The sequence below is a fragment of the Oryctolagus cuniculus genome, chromosome 1, assembly GCF_051225735.1.
Source record: "Oryctolagus cuniculus isolate XC-2025 breed Fujian yellow rabbit chromosome 1, ASM5122573v1, whole genome shotgun sequence".
Taxonomy (NCBI): domain Eukaryota; kingdom Metazoa; phylum Chordata; class Mammalia; order Lagomorpha; family Leporidae; genus Oryctolagus; species Oryctolagus cuniculus.
In genome coordinates this window covers 109,250,393-109,273,674 of record NC_142867.1, presented here as the reverse complement: position 1 = coordinate 109,273,674, position 23,282 = coordinate 109,250,393, and the positions used below count along the sequence as shown (strand labels likewise).

General features: G+C 57.8%; 2 protein-coding genes across 6 annotated transcripts in view; one reads left to right on the top strand and one right to left on the bottom strand.

Moving 5' to 3' along the window:
• The window catches only part of PCSK7 (proprotein convertase subtilisin/kexin type 7), a 25,158-nt gene extending 6,523 nt beyond the window's left edge, over positions 1-18,635 (top strand). Inside the window, exons 7-18 of one of the 5 annotated variants that reach the window (XR_016220498.1) lie at positions 651-705; positions 1,153-1,291; positions 1,945-2,045; positions 4,225-4,392; positions 4,796-4,903; positions 5,276-5,378; positions 15,342-15,491; positions 15,973-16,067; positions 16,272-16,352; positions 16,840-16,933; positions 17,101-17,218; positions 17,450-18,635. Coding sequence is in view for 2 of the 5 variants with exons in the window: in XM_002708370.6 (XP_002708416.1) it covers positions 651-705; positions 1,153-1,291; positions 1,945-2,045; positions 4,225-4,392; positions 4,796-4,903; positions 5,276-5,378; positions 15,335-15,491; positions 15,973-16,067; positions 16,840-16,933; positions 17,101-17,218; positions 17,450-17,782 (1,471 nt within the window). In the remaining 3 variants the exon portion in view is untranslated. Of the gene's footprint in view, positions 1-650; positions 706-1,152; positions 1,292-1,944; positions 2,046-4,224; positions 4,393-4,795; positions 4,904-5,275; positions 5,379-15,334; positions 15,492-15,972; positions 16,068-16,271; positions 16,353-16,839; positions 16,934-17,100; positions 17,219-17,449 lie in introns of those variants that run through there. The other 4 variants (XR_016220496.1, XM_002708370.6, XM_008260846.5 and 1 more) reach the window with 4 other exon arrangements.
• Positions 18,324-23,282, bottom strand: TAGLN (transgelin). The gene is made up of 5 exons (XM_002708381.6): positions 23,226-23,282; positions 20,404-20,594; positions 20,134-20,311; positions 19,799-19,901; positions 18,324-19,500 (listed from the first exon to the last, which is right to left on the bottom strand). The coding sequence occupies exons 2-5, from the start codon at positions 20,581-20,583 to the stop codon at positions 19,356-19,358; spliced, it is 606 nt and encodes a 201-aa protein (XP_002708427.1). The 5' UTR covers positions 20,584-20,594; positions 23,226-23,282; the 3' UTR covers positions 18,324-19,355.

The following is a 23,282-nucleotide window of genomic DNA, read 5'->3' as shown; positions in this document are numbered from 1 at the left end:
CATTATCCTCATTGATACACATCCCCAGGCTTCAGCCCCTGGCACCCCAGTAGTCAGGTTGTCACGTGGGAGGAAGTGGGCTTTCCTCTCCAACCACAGGGGGCCGAATGTGCAGTGCCAGCCCCCACTGCCTGAACGCGTGCACCTGCAGCTTGAGGTACAGCTGTGCTGGGCTGGACACAGCGGCAGGGATGGCCCTGTTCCTGTACCGCCCTTAAACCCATCACGTTGTCCCCAAGGTGTGCTTCCACTTAGAGAAAGAATAGCGAGCTCCCCAGCTCAGGAACCAAGAACTCATCAAAATTGAAAACATCCTTGTCAAGCCTGGCGGTAGACGCCCAGAGCAGGGGAGGCGGGACCCTGGTCCTCTGCCCCGCTCTTTGCTGTCTCCTGGTCCCCGAGACATGGGAAGTGACTTCTCGGGCAGGATCGGGCAGTCCTAACCGGGGACCTTTCCAAGGAAAACCATGGCCTTTTCCACTCTGGAGAAGGACTGGCCCCTTGAATACCTTGTCTTAAAATCGTGCAGTCCTGAACTGGAGCCCTTGGGAGAAGAGGAAGAGCTCCAGGGGCAGGCGAGCTGAGACTGGGAGACTCTGGGTGCACAGCTCCGCCTGGCTCTGGCCTCATCACTGGGCTTTTCTCTACAGCTGGGGACCAGACGACGATGGGAAGACAGTCGACGGCCCCCACCAACTTGGAAAGGTAGGTGGGGGCCGGCAAAGGCTCTCGGAGCCCAGGGCACCCTCCCCGGTCAGCACCACCGCAGCTACTACAAGCTGGACTCGCATCCCTCGCCGCAGTACAGGATGCGCGCCTCCCAGCCCACCTGCTTCCTTTCGGGAAGACTACACCTGACCTGGGGCCGTGGGGCAGGGGCGCCGGCTCTCGGAGAGAGATGGGGCAGCTTTGTGGCTATTTCCCTTGGAGCTTGTGCTTGGCGCCCTTGCCACTCATCTGATAAGCGAATGCATCCATGAGATGTTCAGCTCCCTCTCCACCTGCGTCTGCCTTTAAGTCTCCTTCCCCCACGCCCAGAGCCCTTCCGGCCTTTTGTCGCTTGCTTTCCAGTGAGGGAGGAGAGGGTGACTGGCCTGGTAATAGCCACCTCTCCTGAGCCGCTCGGCTGAGAGCCTGACTCTTGCTACCCAGGCTGCCTTGCAACACGGGGTGATGGCTGGTCGCCAGGGCTTTGGGAGCATCTTTGTGGTAGCCAGCGGCAACGGGGGCCAGCACAACGACAACTGCAACTATGACGGCTACGCCAACTCCATCTACACCGTCACCATAGGTAGGGCCCGGGGTTCGGGGCCGTGGGAGGGTTGTGTGTGTCCTGTTCAGCTCCAGTCTCTCTGCGCATGTGAGCGTGATCATCTCTTCTTCTGAGATGGAACTAGCCCAGCTCCCTGGAGTCCCGCCCATCTGCCTCCATCCCACCTGCAACTGGCTAGGCCTCTGCTCTGGCCTCTCTGCCGTGGGCCACACACCTCCTGCCCGAAGCCTCCCGTGATTCCCATTCACCTAAATCCAGTGCCCTGTGCTTACCTGTGCCCCCAGTCCCAGCATTCGCCACCTGGCTCTGCACTTCCTGCCTGGCTTTAGGCTGCCTGACCTTAGGCTGCCTGACCGTCTGTTTCCTCCTGTGGCCTTTGCATCTGGCCCTGGTGCCTGGTGCAGTGCGTGACTCCCGGTGGATGCTTGCTAAAGGAAGAGGCCTAGCAGTCAGGAGCCCCTGGGTGGACCTGGAGGCTGTCTCAGGCACAGGGTACCTTCTGCCGCGTGAGGCTGCCAGTTCAGATGAGGGCCGAGGGCACGCCGGGGCACTTGAGCCACACGGATCCTTTTTATTAAACTCAAGCCAGCCCCCAGGGTGACCGTGACGCCCCCAGGCCCTCCACGGGGCCAGCTCCTCCCCACGCTCTCACTTGCCCTCCTCCCTGCCAGGTGCGGTGGACGAGGAGGGGCGGATGCCCTTCTACGCAGAGGAGTGTGCCTCCATGCTGGCGGTCACCTTCAGCGGAGGGGACAAGATGCTGCGCAGCATTGTGAGTCCTCCCGGCCCCTCCCGTCGCGGGACTTTCCTCTCCTCGCTGCTCGCCGCCCCCTTAACATGCTTTATGACACGTTGGGTGTCGCATCTTCGCAATGTCTTCCTTTGGTAGAACTTGGACTCTGGCTAAGCTGTGGGCTTAAAAAGATCATTCCACTGCTCTTCGGTCCTTACGTAAATACTCTGAATTCCATCCTGTGCATCCTCAGTGGAGCCAGCGGCTGTCTTTAGGGGGTGGGCGGGACAAGGAGTTAGAGGAACTTCTCATGTCAGCCGAGAGGACCTTTTCCACGCAGCTATAATTGGAGCCACGGCAAGCAGACTGGAGCAGGGGAGGGCGGTCTCCAGCCTCTGGCACCCATCTGAAGAGCTCAGGGCCCCGGCCGGGTTTGGCTCCCTCCCAGCAGGTTTAAGCCAGGTCTCCCAGAGCTCCTATGGGGCTAAGCAACTCCAGACAAGAGCTGGGCTCCAGCCAGCGGGTGTCAGATTTCTCCAGTGGCTGGGCTGGGAGGTCTCTCTTGAGACCACTGGGAATTCGGCTGCTTTGTCTTCCTGCTGGGTTAAGAAGTTTGTTTTCCAAAACATGGAATTTTGTTGTGCCAATGAGTGACTTACAGTGAACACAGTGTCCTGAGGCCCCAGCCGGTTGACCCCTGCTCCCTGCCCTCCTGGAACGCACTGAAGTGAACAGGCAGGGGAGGCTTTGCTCTGCATGCTGGGGTCTGTGCGCCTGAGGCCGGGCTGCATTAAGAAGGGCAGGGACCCCTGAGCCCCTCACCCCCAGCAGAACTCTGAGAGCCCAGCTCACCCCTGCCCAGGCAGGGGCCTAAGGAGGTGCCATAACAGAGCTGTCACTCTTGATCCGTGGCACCTGGCTTTTCTCCTTCAAAGTCAGCTCAGATCCTCACCCCCACCCCCCCGCCTTCCATCTGAAGCATAATCTGTCCAGAAATAAAAAGAGAGTTTGTTTAGCCAAGTTCCCATCCTTGGAATGTTCTGGCCCCAGAAAACTGCTGCCAGTTTCTGTGCACTGACCAGGGCAGCGGGTGGAGCTGTCCTTCTGAGGGCAGGGGCTGGGGGCTTCCCTGGGCTTCTCTGGGACTGGGCAGAGCTCCTGCCACCGTGGGTGAATATGTGGGCTTCACAGCTATACACTCGCCTGTCATCGTGAGGCTGTGTCCTCAACAGGAAACAAGCAGTCTGCTTCCCAGCTTGGCACAGGCTTCTCCCTCTCATTGCCACTGCAGCTTGGAAAGTGCTTTTCCCTTTTCTTGTGGGAGCGCGTGGGGTCTGGGAGAAGCTGCAAGTCTGGGCAGCAGCTCTGACAGCCGGAAGGGAAGTAATGAGTACAATGGAGAAGGGGCGGCTCTTGGCAGAAGTCAGCATCCTGGAGTCTGACCCAAAAAAGAATTCTGGAAGAAAGAAATTCTCTGGTCATAGCAGTGGCACCGCGTGCCAAGGATCTGGGTGCAACCGCAGGGAGCGCATTTAGACAGGGACCTCCTCTGCTGGGAAGCTCCGTGGCTGTCGAGGCGTGAAAAGAACCTGGTGCTGGACAGACACCCGGCCCCAACCCCCTCTCCCGCCCCCAGCTCAGAAGCACAGGTAGACCAGGGGGCTCATGAAAACCAACCTGAGGCACCCAGCCCAGAGCAAAGAGGCAGCTTGTCCCATCCAGGTCTGTAGAGCCAGGCAGGCAGGCCATGAAGCTGAACCTGGGGGTATGCAAGGACACAGCCCCCTCCCTGGGAACACACTGCCAGGGTTTGCCCTCGTCACTCAGCTGCCAAGTTGCATTTCCTTGCCTGGTGCCGTCACTGTTGTCCCAGCTCCAGCTGGGGCCCAGTAGCTCTCCTGGCTTGGCTTGGTTGTGGGGGTTGCAGGGTTGGGTAGAGAAGTTGGGGTTGGGAGCACAGATAGTAGAGGATCGGGAAACTCAGCTGTGCCGAAGGCCTCCCGCAGGTCTCCGTCTCCCCCTCCCCCTTCGTTTTAGTATCAGTGCCTCCGTCTTCAGAGGGTCGAAGGCCTCTTCGGTCCTGCCCTGCTATTAGGCCCCCCTCTGCTCAGAGTCAGCTCTAACAGAGGAAGGCCCAGCCTGACGGCCTTGTTCTGAGGACCTGGCCTGCACCACCCGCTCTGTGTCACCCTGGAACTAACCACTGCCCACTCCCCAGGTGACCACTGACTGGGACCTTCAGAGGGGCACTGGCTGCACCGAGGGCCACACGGGGACCTCGGCTGCGGCGCCCCTGGCAGCCGGCATGATAGCCTTAATGCTGCAGGTGCGGCCTTGCCTCACGTGGCGGGACGTCCAGCACATCATCGTCTTCACAGCCACCCAGGTAGGACACCGGCAGTAGACCGCAGAGTCCAGGGAGCAGGGGGTTCAGGTGGTCAATGCCCCAAATGCCGGGCACCTGCTCCCTTTCAGAGCTGCATGTGTAAAGGGCAGGGATCCCACAGAGACCCCAAGCCTAAGCTCACTTGACCTAAACTCTGCGGTGGTCATTTTGCTGGCAGAAGAGAGCTCTGGCCAGGTACCTGCACTCGAGCTACTGCCTCCTGACCGCTCTCTAGAGGCCAGCCCTGGCTGGTGACATGGTTCTTTGACCCGTTGTCCTAGCTTTCCTCGGGGAATCCATTCGCCGTAGCCTCAGTGGGAGAATCTGGGCTGGGTCATCAGCTGGGTGAGGTTGAATTCCCACTGGCGAGGCCTGAGACTAACAGGGACCTCTGTCCTTTCAGTATGAAGATCGCCATGCAGACTGGGTCACCAACGAGGCAGGGTTCAGCCACAGCCACCAGCATGGTTTCGGCCTGCTCAATGCCTGGAGACTTGTTAATGCAGCCAAGGTGACCGGGGACAGCAGGCAGGGTCCCTGTGTGGAGTGACTGAGGGAGGGGGCCAGATGCTTGGAACACTGCCTGGCACACCAGCAGTGCTTAATAAATGCATTCGTGTCGTTGATTCGACCCCATTTACCCTCATCCCCGCCGACCTACAACTGGCAAAGCAGGCTCAGTGCTGCCGGTGAAGCTTCCATACTGGGGGCAGAGAGTGAGCGGGGGACAGCTGGGACAGGTGGTGCATCGTGGGGCAGGTGCTCCGTCGCAGGCCACCAGCAGGAGTCTCGGGATGGAGAGGAAGTGATCAGGACAGGAGACGCCGACAGAGACGTGGCTGGAGGAGCGCCGGTGGTTGTGACCCTGCCTCTCCTCTCCTAGGTCTGGACCTCTGTCCCCTACTTAGCTTCCTACGTCAGCCCTGTGATAAAGGAAAACAAGGCCATCCCGCAGACGCCCAGTGCCCTGGAGGTCCTGTGGAATGGTACGTCCGCAGCACGAGGGGGTTAATCCACAGTCCAGCTGGGGTGGGAAGAGGGAAAGTTACACTCGCCCTCCCTGCCGCCTTCCACCCCTTCCTGGAGGAGCTGAGCTCCGGCCAAACCTGTGCAGTTTGCTTTGACCATTTTAGGACATGTTGCTGCTTCTGAGTTGGCTGGCCCCCGGCTGCTAAACAAGACCTTTCTCCCGAGTTACTAGTAGCAGGAGGAGCTGCTGAGCAACCAGCTAGCGAGGCGGCGGGAGGAGTGGGTTTGGGACTCAGGACACGGGCAGCAGCTGAAAGCCCTCCTGCCACTTCCATGCCAGGTCTAGCCGGGCAACTCCACCCGGCCCAGCGTCTTTGGGAAGTAAAGGAACCCCTTCCTTGGGTTCTCAGGCTTGTCTAGTGTGGGGTGGGGCAGAGCAGTGCACAGCGTTCCTGTCCTCTGTGTCCACCCCGCCTCCACGGCACCCTGGGTCGCCAGGACTGTCTGCAGGGGTGAGAAGTGTCTCTTGTGCTAACAGGGAAGCTGGGTGGGATGCCACGCCTGTGCCAGAGGCCTCTGCGTGCTTCCCAGAAGTCTCCCTACCACTGCCTCCTCTGCCTCCTTAGAGGAATTTTTTTTTCTTTTACCCTTGAGAAGTTTTGACAAGCAGAGTCATTCACTACTTTTTATGAAGGTTGAAAAATCTCACGCATGGTGTCCAAACCAGAGCTCTGTCCTCACTCGTCCTGCCCTCCTGGGGAGTGACCGGACTGGAGCCGTGGCAGGAGGAGCGATGGCCAGAGGTAGGGACTGAGAGAGGAGGGCAGCTTCCTCCTGGGGAGGTTTGCAGAGAAGGGTTGGCTTGTCCATCTCCCTCAGGGCATCCAGCCCTTGCCCGGGTGCCCTCCACGTGGAAGGAGCCCTACGGGCCCAGTCCTTGTGTTTGCCCTAAAAGGAAAGCTGTCTTGGAAAGGGCATAAAGCAGCAGCCAAGGCAGAGAAGGTCAGTTACATTCTAGAATGCGGTTCAGTTGGAGCCCCTGTACTCATGTACCACGGAGGTAAAATGCCTTTCAACTTTGACCTCTGACACAGGCTGTTTCCTGTTGACTTTGAGCCCTTGGGTTCTTCCCGGCTCTGTCATCCTCTGCTTCCCAGTACCCAGGGACAGTTGCCTCAGGATGTCTGGCGAACCTCCCTAGCTGTTGAGGCATCTGGCACCTGCTGTGTGTCAGGAGGAAGCAAGAGGAAGAAGGACCATCTGTCCTGGGCAGAGGAGAGCACATGGGGCCAGGGCAGGGTCAGGCTGGCGAGATCAGGGGAAGAGTCCTGGAGCTTGGTTGGCGGAGCCCCTCGTCTCCCTGGGGAGCAGCAAGCAGGACGGCTCCTAATTTCAGAGGCCAGCAAAACTGTCCTCTGCCCTCTTACCACCATTCCCCGTGAGCAGACGGGACAGAAGGTATAAGCTTATGGGCTCACCTGCAGAGGGAGGGCAGTAAGCCCAGTCAGTAGCGCTGAGCACCTGGGTCCCAGACTGGAAGCCTTGTCCCCTCCAGCTAAGATCTGGAGCTCCAGTGTCTGGGGCTGCAAAGTGAGCTTCCCAGAGGGCAGTGAGGCTGAGCATCCCCCTGATAGAAGAGGAGGTGACACCCTCGAAGACCGCAGGGCTGCAGTGTCTACACAGGGGACTTTCCGCCCTCTTGGAAGTGTTCCCTGTCTGTGCCACTCAGTCAGGGGGTGCTGGCATTTCAGCCTACTGGACATTGTTTTCTAAGATTTATTTATTTTTTTGAAAGGCAGCGTGCTAGGGGTGAGGGGTGGAGAAAGAGAGATATCTTCCATTCTCTGGTTTACTTCCCAAATGCTCACAACAGCCAGGGTTAGGCTTGGCCAAAGCTAGGATCTAAAAATTCCATCCCAGTCTCCCACATGGGTGGCAGGAACCCAAGCACTTAAGCCATTACTGCTGTCTCTCTCTCTCTCTCTCTTTTTTTTTTTGACAGAGTGGACAGTGAGAGAGAGAGACAGAGAGAAAGGTCTTCCTTTGCCGTTGGTTCACCCTCCAATGGCCGCTGCAGCCGGTGCACCGTGCTGATCCGATGGCAGGAGCCAGGTACTTCTCCTGGTCTCCCATGGGGTGCAGGGCCCAAGCACTTGGGCCATCCTTCACTGCACTCCCTGGCCACAGCAGAGAGCTGGCCTGGAAGAGGGGCAACTGGGACAGAATCCAGCGCCCCGACCGGGACTAGAACCCGGTGTGCTGGTGCCGCAAGGTGGAGGATTAGCCTAGTGAGCCACGGCGCTGGCCACTGCTGTCTTCTAAGGTGCACATCAGCAGGAAGCTGGTTGGAAGCACAGCACCCAGACCGGAACTGGCACTCTGACACGGGGTGCAGGTGTCCCAATCAGCGGCTAATCCACTGCACCATGGTGCCCGCCCAACTGCTACTGGACATTTACAATATGGCTAGTGTTTGGGGCCGGTGCTGTGGCAGAGTGGGTAAGCGGTCACCTGCAGTGCTGGCATCCCATGTGGGTGCTGGTTCAAGTCCCGGCTGCTCCACTTCCGATCCAGCTCTCTGCTATGGCCTGGGAAAGCAGTAGAAGATGGCCCAAGTCCTTGGGCCCCTGCACCCACGTGGGAGACCTGGAGGAAGCTCCTGGCTCCTGGCTTTGGATTGGCATAGCTCCGGCCGTTGTGGCCAATTGGGGAGTGAACCAGCATGGATGGAAGACCTCCTTCTCTGTCTCTCCTTCTCTCTGTGTAACTCTGACTTTCAAATAAATAAATAAATCTTTAAAAATAAATAAATAACTAAAATGAGGCTAGTGTGACCTTACCCATAATGAGTTTAAATCTAAACACCCACATTGGCCAGTGACTGCCATGCAGAGCAGCAACCTGAAGACAGGTGTGTGCTTCTCCACACCAACAGGAGCTGTGGGGAAACAAGCGTGGGCCACTTGGTGCCTGTGGATCCCACTGTGGGTCTGGAGTCTCTGCCAGGGGGTGGGAGGGCGTCACGCACAAGGGAGTGTGTGTGTGCAGAGTGCCGAGCGCCTACTCGCACCTGCCTTTTCGTGCTTGCGTGCAGTTGGAGTGAACTCACCTCTGCCTGCACAGTGAGGCCTGTTCTTCACCGCTCGGCGTCTGCCCCCTTCACCCCACTCCCTCCCTCCCTGCTGACTCCTCCTCCTGCCTGCAAATGCAACCCCTGCCAGCCTCCAGCCAGCAGCCTTGCCAGATGCACGAGCTAAAACAGCAGCAGCTCGCTGTTGCCAGGGCCGAGCGCCTGCCTCCCTCGCTGCGCCCTTTTCCTGGGGCTGGCTGGGGGTTCATCACTCTTACCCTTCTTGTTCCTCTGCCCCTGAAGAGGCCTGTCTGCAGCTCGCTCCTCGCCAGGCTCCTGGGACCTCCTTTGTCCACAGCACTCTGCTGGCTTCTCTCCCCAACATGCTCCTTTCCCTTGGGCATCTCCCAAGCTTCACTCCGGACTTTCTTCCCTCCCCTGACACTTGCCCCCCAGCAGTGCTGCTGTGTTGATGACTTCAGTTCCCATCTCACCACAGATGCTTCCTTGTTCTACACCCTTGTTCTTTTGTTGTCATTAAGATTTATTTATTATTTATTTGAAAGAGTTACAGAGATGGAGGGAGAGGAGAGAGAAGGAGAGAAAATGAATGAATATTTTTCATCTACTCATTCACTCCCCAGATGGCCACAACGGCCAGGGCTGGCTGAGCCAGGTCAAAGCCAAGAGCCCAGAGTTTCCTCTGAGTCTCCCATGTGGGTGCAGAGGCCCAGCACTTGGGCCATTCTCTGCTACTTTCCCAGGTGCATTAGCAGGGAGCTGGATCGGAAGTGGAGCAGCCAGGTCTCTAACTGGTGCCCATATGGGACACCAGCTGTGCAGGCAGCAGCTCAACCTACACCACAATGCCAGCTCCTACACTCTTATTCTGATCCTGCACCAGTGAGAGGGTAGAGGTTGTCATGGTGTCAAACACAGCCCTGGCATCTTTGGGGACTGAGAGTTGAAAAAGACCCCAGTTTAACCAGAAGCTAAATAGTAAGTTGAGGATCATCACATCAGCTAAGACCTCAGTGTTTTGAAGGTGCCCAGCTCTGTCCTAAGTACTAGTTTACCGAATACTAGCCGAAATAATTCTGGGGCTCTCTCAAGCGTTGCCACGCACATTGCCGTCCACATCAGTGTGGAAATGGGTACAGCGTGCCACTATCTACATGGCTAGCAGAGATAAACGCTTCTTGTTGTATTTATTTGAGAGCAGAGAGAGAGCTCCCATTCACTGGTTCACTCCCTAAATGCCCACAATGGCCAGGACGGGGATGGGCTGAAGTCAGGAGCCAGGAACTCATAATCCAATTCTCCCACGTGAGTGGCAGGAACTCGATTATTTGAGCCATCACTGCTGCCCCCAGAGTCTGCACTGGCAGGAAGCTAGAATCAGGAGTGGAGCCAGGGCTTGAACCCATATATTCCTTTTTTATTTATTTATTTATTTTTTTAAGAGTTCTCTATTTGAAAGGCAGAGTTACAGAGGGGCAGTGGCAGAGACAGAAAGGTCTTCCATCTGCTGGTTCATTCCCCAGATGGCTGCAATGGCCGGAGCTGTGCTGATCTGAAGCCAGGAGCCTGGAGCTTCTTCCGGGTCTCCCATGTGGATGCAGGGGCCCAAGCCTGTGGGCCGTCTTCCACTGCTTTCCTAGGCCGTAGCAGAGAGCTGGAGCAGAACTGTCGCAGCGTACTGGAGATGTGTGGTTAGAGCTGGGAAATGAACCCCTGCCTCTATCTCTGCTCTTTCCCAAACCTCACCAAAGAAAGAGTGAAGGAATAAAAACGAGATGAGCACAAGGACAAAGATGAGAGAGGAGGCCATGGCAATCAGAGATTTCATCGCATTCTTGGAAGGTGGGAAAGGAATAGAAATGTGAGCAGGGCCGAGAAAACTGCAGACCGAGTACCTGCCGGGGGCGGCGCAGACACAGCCCACCCGGGCCACTCAGACGCCGTGCCATGCGCTGCAGAAGATGGGGGCGAGGTAGGCGGCCACGTCAGGGCCCCGACTGGGCAGGGAGTGAGGCACCAGCTGGACAGAAGCTGGGAGTTCCTCCCCGCCAGCCAGCCGCTGGTATCCCAAAGCCCCAGTGGCCAGGAGGCTGGAAGAGCCCTCTCCAGAGAAATGGGTCCCCTCCTCGGCAGACGACAGTGCCACGCTCCACGGGGCTGCTCCCGTGAGAGACCCAGGGCCAGCCAGGGAAACCCACGCTGAAGTGAGAACAGCTCCGTGCAGTTAGCACTTCCCACCTGCTTTTGAAGATAACAGAACACTGACCATTTCGGGGAAAGCCCTCCAAGATTCTTGTGGGGGAATGAGAAAGTTATTTTCAAGCAGTAAGACACACCCAGCCTGACTATTAACTGTGTGGGAAGGTAGAATGAGGACGCTTTCAGACCTGCAAGGTCGTCCTCAGGATCCATTTGTCTGGAAACTACTCGAAGATGTGCTGCTCTGTAGTGAAAGGCAAAAAAACAGAAGAGGTAGGAAGAGGGTCTGACATTGTGGTGCAGCAGGTTAAGACCTCCTACTCTATCTACCTCACTGATGTCCCGTATCAGAGTGCCAGCTGGGAGCCTGGCAGCTCCACTTCAATCCAGCACCCTGCTAATGCACCTGGGAAATCAGCAGAGGATGGCCCATGTGTTTGGGCCTCTGCACCCATGTGGGAGACCTGGATGGGGTTCCTGGCTCCTAGCTTTGACCTGGCCCAGTTCTGGATGTTGGGGCCTTTTAGGGAGTGAACCAGTGGATGGAAGATGTCCCTGAACCAGTGGATGGAAGATGTCCCTTTCTCTCTCTAGCTCTTGCTTTCGCTCAGCCTTTCAAAGAAATAAATCTTGGGGGGAGGGAGGAAGTACAAAGCGGGGAGGGGTCAGAACCCAGAACCCAGGTAGGAAGTGAAGAAAGGTCCCGGTGCAGGAGCTGCGCAGCAGATGGGACTGGGACAGAAGGCTCTAGAGGGCTTCTCTGAGAGCAGGTGGCGTTAGGGGAACCCTGACCTCTTCACTTAGAAGAAAAGGGAAGAAGCTATGTGAAGAAGTTAATATGGTTTATTTGGGAAGAATTAGTGATGGGGCATGAAATTGAAATAAACCAAAAACCAGGGAGATGATGAAACCTCAGAGGGGAGAGCAGCAGACTGTTCAGGAAGTGAAGTAGTGCTGCGTGCTGCTTGGCTCAATTCAGTGTAACGCGGATCAGGTCCCCGCGAGGTGAGCCAAGTGCAGACCTGTCTGGACACTGATGTACTGATGTGGTGTTGCGAGGCCGTGAGGCGGGCTGGCCGGGAGCTGTGAGCACGTTGTGCCAAATCCTCGTCTGCCACGGTCGAAAACTGATGAAAGACGTCTCAAATTGATAACCCCTAAAATAGCTGTCCTGGTGGGTCCCTGAAGAAAGCATTAGGACGTGTTTGCTTCCAGAGTGGATCACAGACAGGAGGGGCTGAGGAGGGAATGGTCCTGTTTCCTGATGAGCACACAGCTTTGTTTAAAGCCACACACAGAACACTGTTCTGATAGAAAGAAGATGCCAGGGATGACTGCGAGAGTATCCACAGTGGGCACAGACCGCTTCCTCGAGGTCTGCCTAGGAGGGATGAGAAATAGCTAATGCTTATAGACTAATTTAAGCATTTTACATATATCAGCTGAGTTAATCCTAGCAACTCCATGAATTGGGTACCGTTACTCTATTTTACAAATAAGGAAACTGTCTCAACTCTCACAGCTAATAAATGGCAGAGCTGGGATTTTAATCCAGGCTGGTTGGCTCTAGAGGCGGGGTAAGGAAGGGAGGAGTTGCGTTTGTCTTCCAGTTGTGATAGGAGAGTTGTAAGCAAGAAGGCGGATCCTTCGGTTGATCTGGCGTTTGGCTTTTGCCCAACATTGCTGTGAAAGGACAAGACAGTGCTGGAGAGGGAGCCACGAGGCCTTAGCTGGTCAGGAACAGAGGCTGGGGAGGCAGCCAGAGGGAGGGTGTTTTCAGAAAGAGGGAGACAGGTGGAACTGAGCACAGAACACGCAAGCACATGTGCGGGGCGACTTCAGAATATCCATGGGGAATGGGAGTAAAATATGTTTATTTTGGTGCAGAAACTCTTTGAAATCCACACAATTGTGCCATATTGCAATTATCCACGAACTTTTTGAAGATCTCTTGCACGGATGGATTTCAGACATTTTTGCACTAAAACTTTAAAATTTAGTTACTTACCTGAAAGGCAAAGATACAAAGAGAGAGAAACAAAACAGAGATCTCCCACATACCAGTTTACTCCCCCTAATGCCTGTAACAGCTCCAGGCCAAAGCCAGGAGCCAGGAACTCGATCCTGGTCTCCCGTGTGGGAGGCCGGGACCCACTGCCTCCCAGGTTACCCGTCAGCAGGAGGCTGGAATGGAGAACAGAGGTGGGACTTGAATCTAGGCACGGCAACATGGTGCCTATGACGTCACTGCCACACCAAACACCTGCCCCCAGAAAAAACTTCAGTTCCATTTTCCCAGGAACGTTTTGGAGTCCCCTCATACATACAGAGCTCTGAATTCATGGACATTCACCAGCATGTTAGCAGGAATTGTTGAATATTTTCTTGTTTTTACTTTTGCTCATCTACTTTTCTCATGTATCTTCAATCAGTCTGCATCTCGTGTATAATAAGACCCACCATGGAAGTTTCTAAACACCCATAAGTAACTCAGCCCCAGCTAATGACGAGGTCCAGGCTGTGGTCACAGATATGGGTGGCTGACATGGATGGAGAAAGGATTTTGAAGTCGAGGTGAAGAAGTGTGCAGTTAGAACACTGGGTAGGTGGGCCTCCAAAATGCTGGTATTGCAGTGGAGAAGGGGAGGTGGCACTCTCCAGTGACTAGTGAGGGAGAGCACAGAGGTGGGGAAGGACAGGAAGCGGTGTCGTAGCCTGTGAGCCTTCCTCCAGGCCCCGTCATCCGCAGGTGCGCCAGCTCACCCCTAGAGTGATCCGGCCTCTGCCAACTGTTTCTTTCCTTCCCAGGGCACTGTGTTTTTAACTGTGTGCTTGCTCGTTGGTCTATCCTAGCTCTCGTTTGCCTATTTAAAGTTTGTAAAGCACTTCCTTTGCTATGTCCTCTTCCTCCTGCCTCTGAGTGCCTCTCTGAGGTCTTTCGTCTATAAAGTGAAGGTAGTGCTCTCTGCTCTGTATATTAAATTAATGGAAGAATAAAAAAGGGTGTTGTAGAAAGATTTATTTCTCAGGATGGGCATTTGGTGCCGTGGTTAGGTACCGCTTGGGACACCCACATCCCACATCAAGCGCCTGGTTTTGAGTTCTGGTGTGCACCCTGGAGGGCAGCAGGTGATGAATAGTTAGGTCTCTGCCCGCCCACACAACCGTGTGGGAGGTTCATACCTAGTTCTGAGCTCCTGGCTTTGGCTTGACCTAGCCTCAGCTGTTGTGGGCATTTGGGGAAAGAACCAGTAAATGGAAGACATCTCTCTCCAACTCTGCATTTCAAATAAAATAAAAATAAGTAAAAAAAATTTTTTTTCAAAAAGATTTATTTCTCATTGCAACCTAATTTCTTAATAGTCCCCAGTTGAGTCTTCCACTTCATCAGTTTTGTGTTCAATTTTTTTCTTTTTGAAATACTCACAGATTCACAGGAGGTTGCAAAGAAAAGTCCCACGCACCTTTCTCCTGACGTTAATGTCTTGGGAATTGTAGTGCCATATCGAAACTAAGGAATTGGCGTTGGTGCGATCCATAGAGCTCATTCTGATTTCAGCAGCTCTGTATACACTGCACGCTTGTGTCTGTGTGTGCAGCTGTAATCGAGTTTCCCACAAGTGTAGTCTTGCGTAACCTCCAGCCACAGGACTCCTGTGTCAGCCCTTCATGCCCACGCCCATTCCTTCCTCTGCCCTGACTCCTGGCAGGCACCGCTGAGCTCCCGTTTGCTACACTGTGTCAGTCCCTGAGCATTGCCAAGGTGGAGCCATGTGGCGTGTGTCCTTTTGAGACTTGGCTTCTTTCTTTCTTTTTTTTTTTTAAGATTTATTTATTTATTTGAAAGTCAGAGTTACACAGAGAGAGGAGAGGCAGAGAGAGAGAGAGAGAGAAAGTCTTCCATCCGATGGTGCACTCCTCAATTGGTTCCAACAGCTGGAGCTTCTTCCGGGTCTCCTGTGCGGGTGCAGGGACCCAAGGACTTGGGCCATCCTCTACTGCTTTCCCAGGCCACAGCAGAGAGCTGGATTGGAAGTGGGGCAGCCAGGACTAGAACCAGCACCCATTTGGGATGCGGTACTTTAGGCCAGGGCGTTAACCCACTGCGCCACAGCACCGGCCCCAGCTTATTTCACTTGGCGTAATTTCCTTAAAGATTATCCACTTCAGTAGTTTTTTTAGATGAATTTTGTACTGTCTCCCATGCAAGTCTCACTCTATCTTTGCACATGCCCTTCCCCCTTCTAGAATACCCTCTGCCAACCCTCTGTACCAGTCTGTGTTCATTGCCGGCTGCAGTGGGTGGCTCACCACTCTGTGCCTACACCTATCTCTCTAGGTCTTTTTCCTGCATCAGCCATGAACCTTGTTTCATACCGTGTTCTGCTTGCGGGTAGAAGGCAGGGACCATGCCCGGCTTACATTCTGTTCCCAGCATCTAGGGCAGTGTCTGAAGCATAACTGTTGGGATGAATGAGTGAGTGAAGTCACTCTGTTAGGTTGTCATGTCCTGGCTCTGCCCTCAACTTGAGAGCAGAATCTGCATTTCATCTCCTAGCCAACACTGGGGCCCGCTGAGATCCCACGTGGGTGTTTGCCGGCCGCTTCGGGAGCAGGTGCCTTTGTGCACGTTGGGGTGAGGTGTGGGCTGGTTTCTCAGCTGCCCAGCCTGACTTCCCACAGTCAGCAGGACGGACCTGGAGATGTCGGGGCTGAAGACACTGGAACACGTGGCAGTCACAGTCTCCATCACTCATCCACGCCGCGGCAGCTTGGAACTGAAACTGTTTTGCCCCAGCGGCATGATGTCCCTTATCGGCGCGCCACGCAGCATGGACTCGTACGTATCCGATCACCCGCGGCCCGCGGCCCTCTGTCCGAGGAGCACCTTTGTAGGTGGTCACCGGCCCAGCCCAGCGGCCGCTGTGCCCTGGCTGTCTTTGGCAGCCATCCATCACCTGCTCGCCTGCTGTGTGCGGTGTGCATGTGCGCACTCGACCTGCGTTTCCTCTCACCTGCGTAAGAACTGCAGACTCTGTCACCTCCGCTCACAAAGGCGGGAACGAGTCGCAGAGCCAGGAAGTGCCCGAGAGTAAGGGTGAGCTAGGTCCGGGGGCCTCCCGAGCCCACAGTCTTCCCTGCACCACGTGGACACAGGCCCCTCGTTCCCTGAGGTCTCAGCAGCAGGGACAGCGCCTGAGGACCCTCGTGGCCCCCTCCCAGCTGCCCACAGTGCTTTTCCACGTCTGGCGGATGGGCAGGTGCTGTTTGCAGGAGCAGGGGCAGCACCGCCCACATTTCCTGCTTTGCTCCTTCCCCAGGGACCCCGGCGGCTTCAGTGACTGGACCTTCTCCACTGTGAGATGCTGGGGGGAGCGGGCCAGAGGGGTCTACAGGCTCGTGGTGAGGGATGTAGGTGAGTGCCCTGTGCCCCCCATCACCTGGCCCCTCTGCACCTCACAGTCCCCACACCTCACTTCCCCTTCCACGTGGAAGGCACAGGGTTGCCCTGGCCAGGAGGGTAGGCGCCCCCTGCAGACAATGGGCACTGGTGTCTTAGGCTGTGCATTGATACCACCCTTGTCTTCTTTGGAGAAGTGACTGATCCATTCTTCCTCAGGATAGCAACAAAAATTCCTTGTTGAACCACATTTCAAGTCCTTTCACATATAACCATCCTTCGGCGAGCCCTGGTAGGCAGGTAAGGGCAGGACTGATTGTCGCCGTTCTTTTTGAGAAACTGAAGCCCAGAGGTTTGCAGAGACTTGGCGTAAGGTCGCCGTGTCCGTGACACTGCAGCCTCAGGGGCCGCTGACCACCTGCAGTTCAGTGAAGAGCCCAGCCTCCCCGCTTCCGTCGAGTTAGGGATTCGCGAGACCAGTGGTTCTCAAACCTGTCTTTAATTTAGCAGAAAGGCCTTTTTTTCACCCAAGCAGACTCCTAGCTGAACCCGAAATCCGGGAGATAAAGACAAATTCCTCTGCCTCCGAGTACAGCCTGTGGCCCTCCCCTTCCCGTCCTGGGGCCCCCCGGGAGGCAGCCTGCAGAAGCCGGGGTGAGCGGGCCGCGCAGCTGCTGCAGCGGGCTGTGTAGGCTGAGTGCCTCGGGGTAGGGGTGCAGCCGGGCTCTGCTGTGTGTCACGGCCCACAGAGGGCATGGCTCACGCACTGCCCTGCTTGCCGCCCCAGGAGATGAGTCACTGCACGTCGGCGTCCTCCAGCAGTGGCAGCTGACCCTATATGGCTCTGTGTGGAGTCCGGTAGACATCAGGGACAGACAAAGGTGCGTCCAGCTGCACGTGTCAGGAGAAGGCAGCTCGTGGGGGATGGGCAAGAGGACCCCAGCTGTGCTCCCTGGGCTGGGAAGCCGCCTTGTACGGGTGGGAGTGTGGGTGGAAGGTGGCATGGGAAGCACCACGTAGGGCATCCTGGTCCCTTCCTGCCACACAGGCTGTTGGAAAGTGCCATGAGTGGGAAGTACCTGCACGACGGCTTCAGCCTGCCCTGCCCCCCCGGGCTGAAAATCCCTGAGGAGGACGGTTACACCATCACCCCTAACACCCTCAAGGTACGCAGACAGGCGCCCTGTGCTGGGAACCTGCTCCTCGGGTGACCAGGGTCCCAGCAGGGGTGTGGCAGCACCGCCCCTCCTCTAGTTGCTGTCTCAGGGGCCATCCTCGCGTGGGGAGTGGGCAGGGATGGCCCGGGGTGGGGGGCTTTCCGGAGTCAACACGGTAGGCTGAGAGAGGCTGTGGGCTTTGGGAAGCAGCCCCTGATAAGGGTGCTTGACTTTGCCCAGACGCTGGTGCTGGTGGGCTGCTTCACCATCTTCTGGACCGTCTACTACATGCTGGAAATGTATCTGAGCCAGAGGAGTGTGGCCGCCAGCTCGGCCTGTGGGCGTGGACCCTGCCACTGGCCCCACCGGAGCCGAAAAGCCAAGGAGGAAGGGACAGAGCTGGAGTCAGTGCCGCTGTGCCACAGCAAGGATCTCGGCGGCGTGGAGACAGAGAGCGGGGGCCCCCCCGCCAGCCCTGGCCTCCTTGTCCCCGACCCGCTGGTCCAGAGCAGCAAGAGTGCACCAGACTGCCCCCCGGACCTGCCGCAGCGGAGGGAAGAGCAGATCTGCTGACCTTGGAGCCTGGCAGGCTCCGCGTGGGACAGGCTCTTCCCCGATGGAGGAGCTGGGAAGCCTGCTCCTGCCTGCCGGGGCTCTGGGAGAGAGGCCTCCGCGGCTTCCTCCGGCTATGCTCAGGGACGGGGGGGGACCTTCCTAAGGTGCCACTGGCAGAGGACTGGTGCCAGACAGTGGTCTGGCACGCGCCGCAGGTCTCCAGCTCAGTGGGAGCTGCTGGCGAGGTCTCGGACAAGGCGTTGGTGCCCCATTGGGCAGGCCTCCATCCCCGAGTCTCTCGGGCAAGCATGGGTGATAGGATGCCTGCCGTGGCCAGTAAAGCAACTCAGCAGAGGCATCTCTGGGGTCACTCAGAAAGGGGGTGGGGGACAAGCGGAGATGGGGCAGAGCACCGGACAGACACGCCCCCTGCCTCCCTTCCCTACGCCCCATCAGAAGCCAGCCTAGAACACGGCCTGCCTCCCGCCCCGGCGCCCCTCCCCTGCATCTTTCCAAAGGATTGGTACGAGGCTCCCGCCCCAAGTGGTGGTGGTGGGGGTGCTGGGACTCAGCTTCCCGGGCCTGTGGTGCCACCTCTGGGAAGTCGAAGAACAGAGGAGCAGGTGCCACTCTGGGCCGTGACTACCCCGTCTTCCTCTGCAGCCGCTCAGGGAAATGGCCCTCCCCTGGGGCCAGCTGTCCCCTCACGGGCTGGGCCTCTTCCACTGTTGGCCTCGCCCTTCTTCTGAGCTAAACGGTGGATTTGAATTTTCTTTTTTAAATGCTTAAGTTTTGGCTTACTCTTTTCACAGCAACATTTTGTTGAATTTTTTTCCGCGCAGCTTTTCCAAAATAAAAACCTTCCAAACCACCCTGCCCCTCCCTGTCTCCTGACTCCTGTCCACCCCGCCCCCCCATGCCACACGCACAGCTCACGCCTGCTGCCAGGTTGCCCCTCTTTCCCTTCGGTCCCGGAGACTCCCTCTCCTGTTCCCTGACCTGGTTCCTGGGGAGGACTCGGACCCCCCTGAACCCTGGGGCCTGAGGGGTCTTTGGAGCACACTGGCCCAGAGCAGCACAAACCCAGATGCCAGCCTACTCCCTGCTCAGACTTCCTGGAGCCGCGGGGCGGTGACTGGGGCAAATCAAACTGCTAGCCAGGCCTGAGAAAAGAGGCACGAATATATTTGTTTCCTTGTTGAATTTTGACCCCAAAAGTATTCCAGGAACAGATGGGGGAGGCCGGGCTGTCTCCTCCAGTAGGCTTTGCTGCCAAGGACAGTGGGCTTGCCCCACCGCAGGGCTGCCCCAGCCCGCTTCCCCTGCCAGGCCCAGGGTGGGGAGAGGCGGCAGAGGCGGGGGGGGCAGCCAGGAGGAGGGGCCGGCGCAGCAGCGGTGCTTTGGCGCAGGGCATCGAGCCGAGGCGGGGGCGGTGAGGGGAGCTGCCCGTGTGCAGTCACCTTTGTCCAGTGACAGCCTCGAAGCTTGGCCAAGGCTGAGAAACGATACAGGTGTGGGTGAGGCGGGCTAAGCGGGACAGCTGCGGCCAGGGGGCCGGGGAGGGGCAGGGCTCCGGGCTGGCCACGCCCCTCTAGCTGATGATCTGCCGAGGTCGTCCGTAGCCCGTCATGCCCGCCTGCGAGGCCCCTCTGTTGCTGCCCATCTGAAGGCCGATGACATGCTTGCCCTCCTGCAGCTGGCTCTCTGTGAACTCCCGCTTGTGCTCCTGGGCTTTCCTAGAAGAGAGGACCCAGGAGAAAGACTGGGCAGGACCTCACGTTTCCCCTGCCCGCTGAGCCCTCTGTGACTCGCTGCCCGATCCCATTCCCTTCAGTCTCACGTCCCCCGGGGGCTAGGGAGGCGGGGAAGACAGCAGGGCGGAAAGGGGAGAGTCCAGAAGACTGAGGGCCCCGTTCTTCCCTCTCCCCTTCCTAGCTCTGCTCCCCCTAACCATTCCCACCACCTGGCTCAGCCAAGGCGCCCCCAACCCCAGCCCCACGGGCAGAGCTCCAAGCCTGGAGTGCGGCCGCATACTTCATAAACCAGTTGGGATCTCCGCGGTAGTGCCCATCATTCTTGGTCACTGCCAGGCTGCCCAAAGCCATCAGGGTCCTCTGCACTGCAGCCATGTCTTTGCCTGAGAGCAGACGGAGGGGACAGAAGACAAACTCAGGGTGGTGTAGACAGGCATCCAGCCAAGGCAAGCGTCCCCAAATCAACAGGCTCCAGTAGATTCCACAGTAGGTCCTGCGAGCACAGTGTGGGGTCCCTTGGCATAGCCCCACCCCTGTGAGGCCCAGGTCAGCAGGCCTTGACTTGGGGCGTGTTTTGACCGGTGCCTCTGCCCACGCCCCCTTTCTCCTCTGTACCTTCAAAGAGGTCAACAGTCTGGAACATGTCGGTCTTGGTGACCCCGTAGTCCTCAGCTGCCTTCAGGAACTGAGCCACCTGCTCCATCTGCTTGAAGACCATGGAGGGCGGGTTCTCGGGCACCTTGACTGGCTTGGAACTCTCTGGGTACAGGCTGTTCACCAGCTTGCTCAGGATCTGCCAGGCAGAGGTCACGGCTTGGTCTCGGCCCGGGGGTGGTGGAGGGGCCTGCCCCACAACCCCAGCCTCCCTCCCAGGGTGCCACTCACCACGCCGTTCTTCAGCCAGACCTGGAAGCCCAGGCGCCCACGGTCCGGGCGGCCCACGTCAGGGCCGCACTGCACGATGATCCACTCAACCAGCCGCTCCTCCAGCTCCTCGTCGTACTTCTTCTCAATTTTGGATTGCACCTCGCGGCTCATGCCGTAGGAAGGACCCTTGTTGGCCATGCTGGGGAGAGCTAAAGCCGGGCCAGGGAGGGAGAAGGGAGCGGCTCAGAGGATCGGCCAACAGTTCTCTTCCACTTGTGCCAGGCAGGGGTTCCCCGCCATCCTGGATTTATCAGAGCACCACCCCTCTGCGCCAGGCTTGGCCCCTCAGTCCAGAGGCCTCTCCGAATGTGAACACAGGAAATAGATCTTTGGACGTCTGGAGCAGGCGTAAGATCATGAAGGTGCAGACAGGAAAGTTTGAGCTTTGAAGGCTACACGGTTGCTGCTGTGACAGCACGAAAGCAGCCATAGACAACACGTAAACAAATGAGTGCGGCTGAATTCCAATAAAACTTTATTGACAAAAATAGCTGGCTGGATTTGGCCCATGGGCCTCAGTTGGACGACAACTAGTCTGCAGCATTCTTTGCTAAGACCAACCACGGAGGCCCTGGAAGGCTTTGCGGAGGCCACGCTATCCCCCCCAAAAAAAGCCAGGAGATGTCTCATCTCATCCAGCAGAAGTGAGGTGGTCTTACTGCTGCTGCCTAAGGAACCGTTAGCTCCAACTCTCACTGCCTCCTCCAGCCCGGAAGCTGCAACTCAAAACCACAGCTCCAGGCCAGGCCAGGGCAGCTCGGCCTCCGGCCTGTGGCTGCAGAGGTGCCAGCTCACTCACCCCTGGCAAGGTCTGGGGAGCCACCAAAGCCCCAGGGCCCTTGGCAAAGAAGCTGCCTTGTGTCAGGGCCCAGACAGGACCAAACTGGTCCATGCCCTCCTGCCCTCGGGCTCTCCCCACGGTGGTAGATTGAGTAACCAGTAGTCCAAGTCCTCTGGGCACGTGCCAGAGCCAAGAACCTGCCTGCCAGCGCCTGGGAAGCCAAGCCCTGCCCTGTCCGGTGGCTGCCGCCCCAAGGGCCGGGGCCTGGCAGTACTCAGGACAGCCCCACTCAGGGAGTGAAGGCTGCGGGGGCATAGGCAGGCACACAGGTCACTGGGCAGATGTGGCCACAGCTGGTCAGGCAGACCTGGGGTGGCGTACCTTCTGCCCAGTGCTTGAAGAGCTTTCCAAAAGACTACCAAAGGGGGGCAGACCCATCTCCTGGCCTCAGAGGAGTCTGAAGATGGAGGCAGCCAGGGCCCCCCCTCTTCTCCCCGCCGTGAGAACTGAGACCCCACCCACACCCTGCGGGAAGCAGAGTGAGCATCACCACGTCCCACTGGTGACCGGCCAGCACACTGTGCCTTCTGGCCCTGTCTCTCCCGGGCGCTGGCGCCTGAGTTCCCCAGCTGGGGAGTGGGGTAGCCCGCTCCGAGGGCCATGAGATGGAGGCAGTGGGACGGCTCCTCCAGGCTGCCCAGGACAGTCTCCTGGTAGCGACCGAGGGGTAACGTTTAGCAAGTGTCCTTCCCCGTTCCTGTGTCCAGCCCCTCTCAAAATCATTCCCTGAGCTGACAACAAAGACGGGGCCAAGCAACTCCAGGCAGAGTCCTCTCTCAGCCCGTCGGGCCGCACCACTCCACTTCCAGCCAGGGATGCTAGAGGACCCAAGGGAGAACAGCCAAGCCCCACCCCCACTTCCACCCAAAGACCGCTGGGCCAAGAGCCACGGTCAAAATCCACAAGTCAGTTGGGAACAGATGATTTCAGCCAAGGCTCCCTCCTCACATCCACCTGGGCTCTTCTCAGCCTTCACGCTGCTATCCCAGACTGGCACCCAGCACCCTCCATCTCCTGCCCTGCTGGGACCCAGCCCCCAGGCCCCCCACACACACTGCCCCCCACCCCACCCTTCACTCTGTCTCCTGAGACGAGCCTCGCGAGCCTCCCAGGAAATCCCTCTGAATCGCCGCTCCCTGCCGCCAGCCCAGGCACATTTCTAGACAAAGGCCCCTGGACAGCACTGCGTGAGGCTGGGCATGGACCCTGCTACCCTGGGGCTTCCCAGGGGTCCATGGGTGAGGGCAGGGATCGGAGAAAGAGCAAAATCCAAGCGCACCTCCTCCCGGGAGCCCAGGCACAACAGCAGAACAGAGGGACAGAGGCAGCAGCCCGCTGCCCAAAGGCGGTCCATGCTCACTGTTAGCCTGTGAATTGCAGCCACTGCGGAGGGGATCACAAAGACCCTTGGGAATGGCCAGGGGCCTGGACCTGGCCAGCCCCTCCCTCCAGAGCTGCACCTTCTGGGCAGAGCTCACCCTCGCCCCTCTGGCCACAGTGGGGTTCCCTCCCACCAGGACCAGGGAAGAAGCACAGAGGCTCTGCTGTGTAGTGCTGCTGTCCAGCACGGCGACCCGACACCCCCTCACCTCCTCCTGCATCCTCCTGGAGGGACAGCAGCCAGCAGAGCCTCGGCCTGACTCACCTGTGGCCAAGACGGGAAGCCCCATTTCCCACCCCAACCATGCCCACAGTGAATTCCCCGGCACCAGCCAAGTCACGCCAGGCCTTCCAAGGAGCTGGGTGGTCCAGTCTAGGCGAGGCCAGGACCCCCAGTCCCCTCCTCCCTGGCATGCACGTGGACACCACTCTGTGTAGCTGTGGAGGGTGGGCTTCCCCAGCCCCTGGCTCTCTGCAGAGCCCTGCCTGCCGTGTAGCCAGATGCCGCTGTGCGGGCTCCAGCCCCTCTTCCCTCCAGGCCCCAGACAAAGGCACTTACAGGGGCTCCTCGGATTCGCAGCAAGGAGTGAGGTGCGGCGTCTGGGCTGGGGCAGAC

Bases quoted from the DNA above. Each gene is read 5' to 3' on its own strand.
- TAGLN (XM_002708381.6), bottom strand. From the start codon at position 20,583: ATGGCCAACAAGGGTCCTTCCTACGGCATGAGCCGCGAGGTGCAATCC. The intron at 19,902-20,133 runs GTACAGAGGAGA...GTCTGCTCTCAG, and splicing joins GACTGTTGACCTCTTTGAAG to GCAAAGACATGGCTGCAGTG. The intron at 19,501-19,798 runs GTATGCGGCCGC...CCTCTCTTCTAG, and splicing joins GATCCCAACTGGTTTATGAA to GAAAGCCCAGGAGCACAAGC.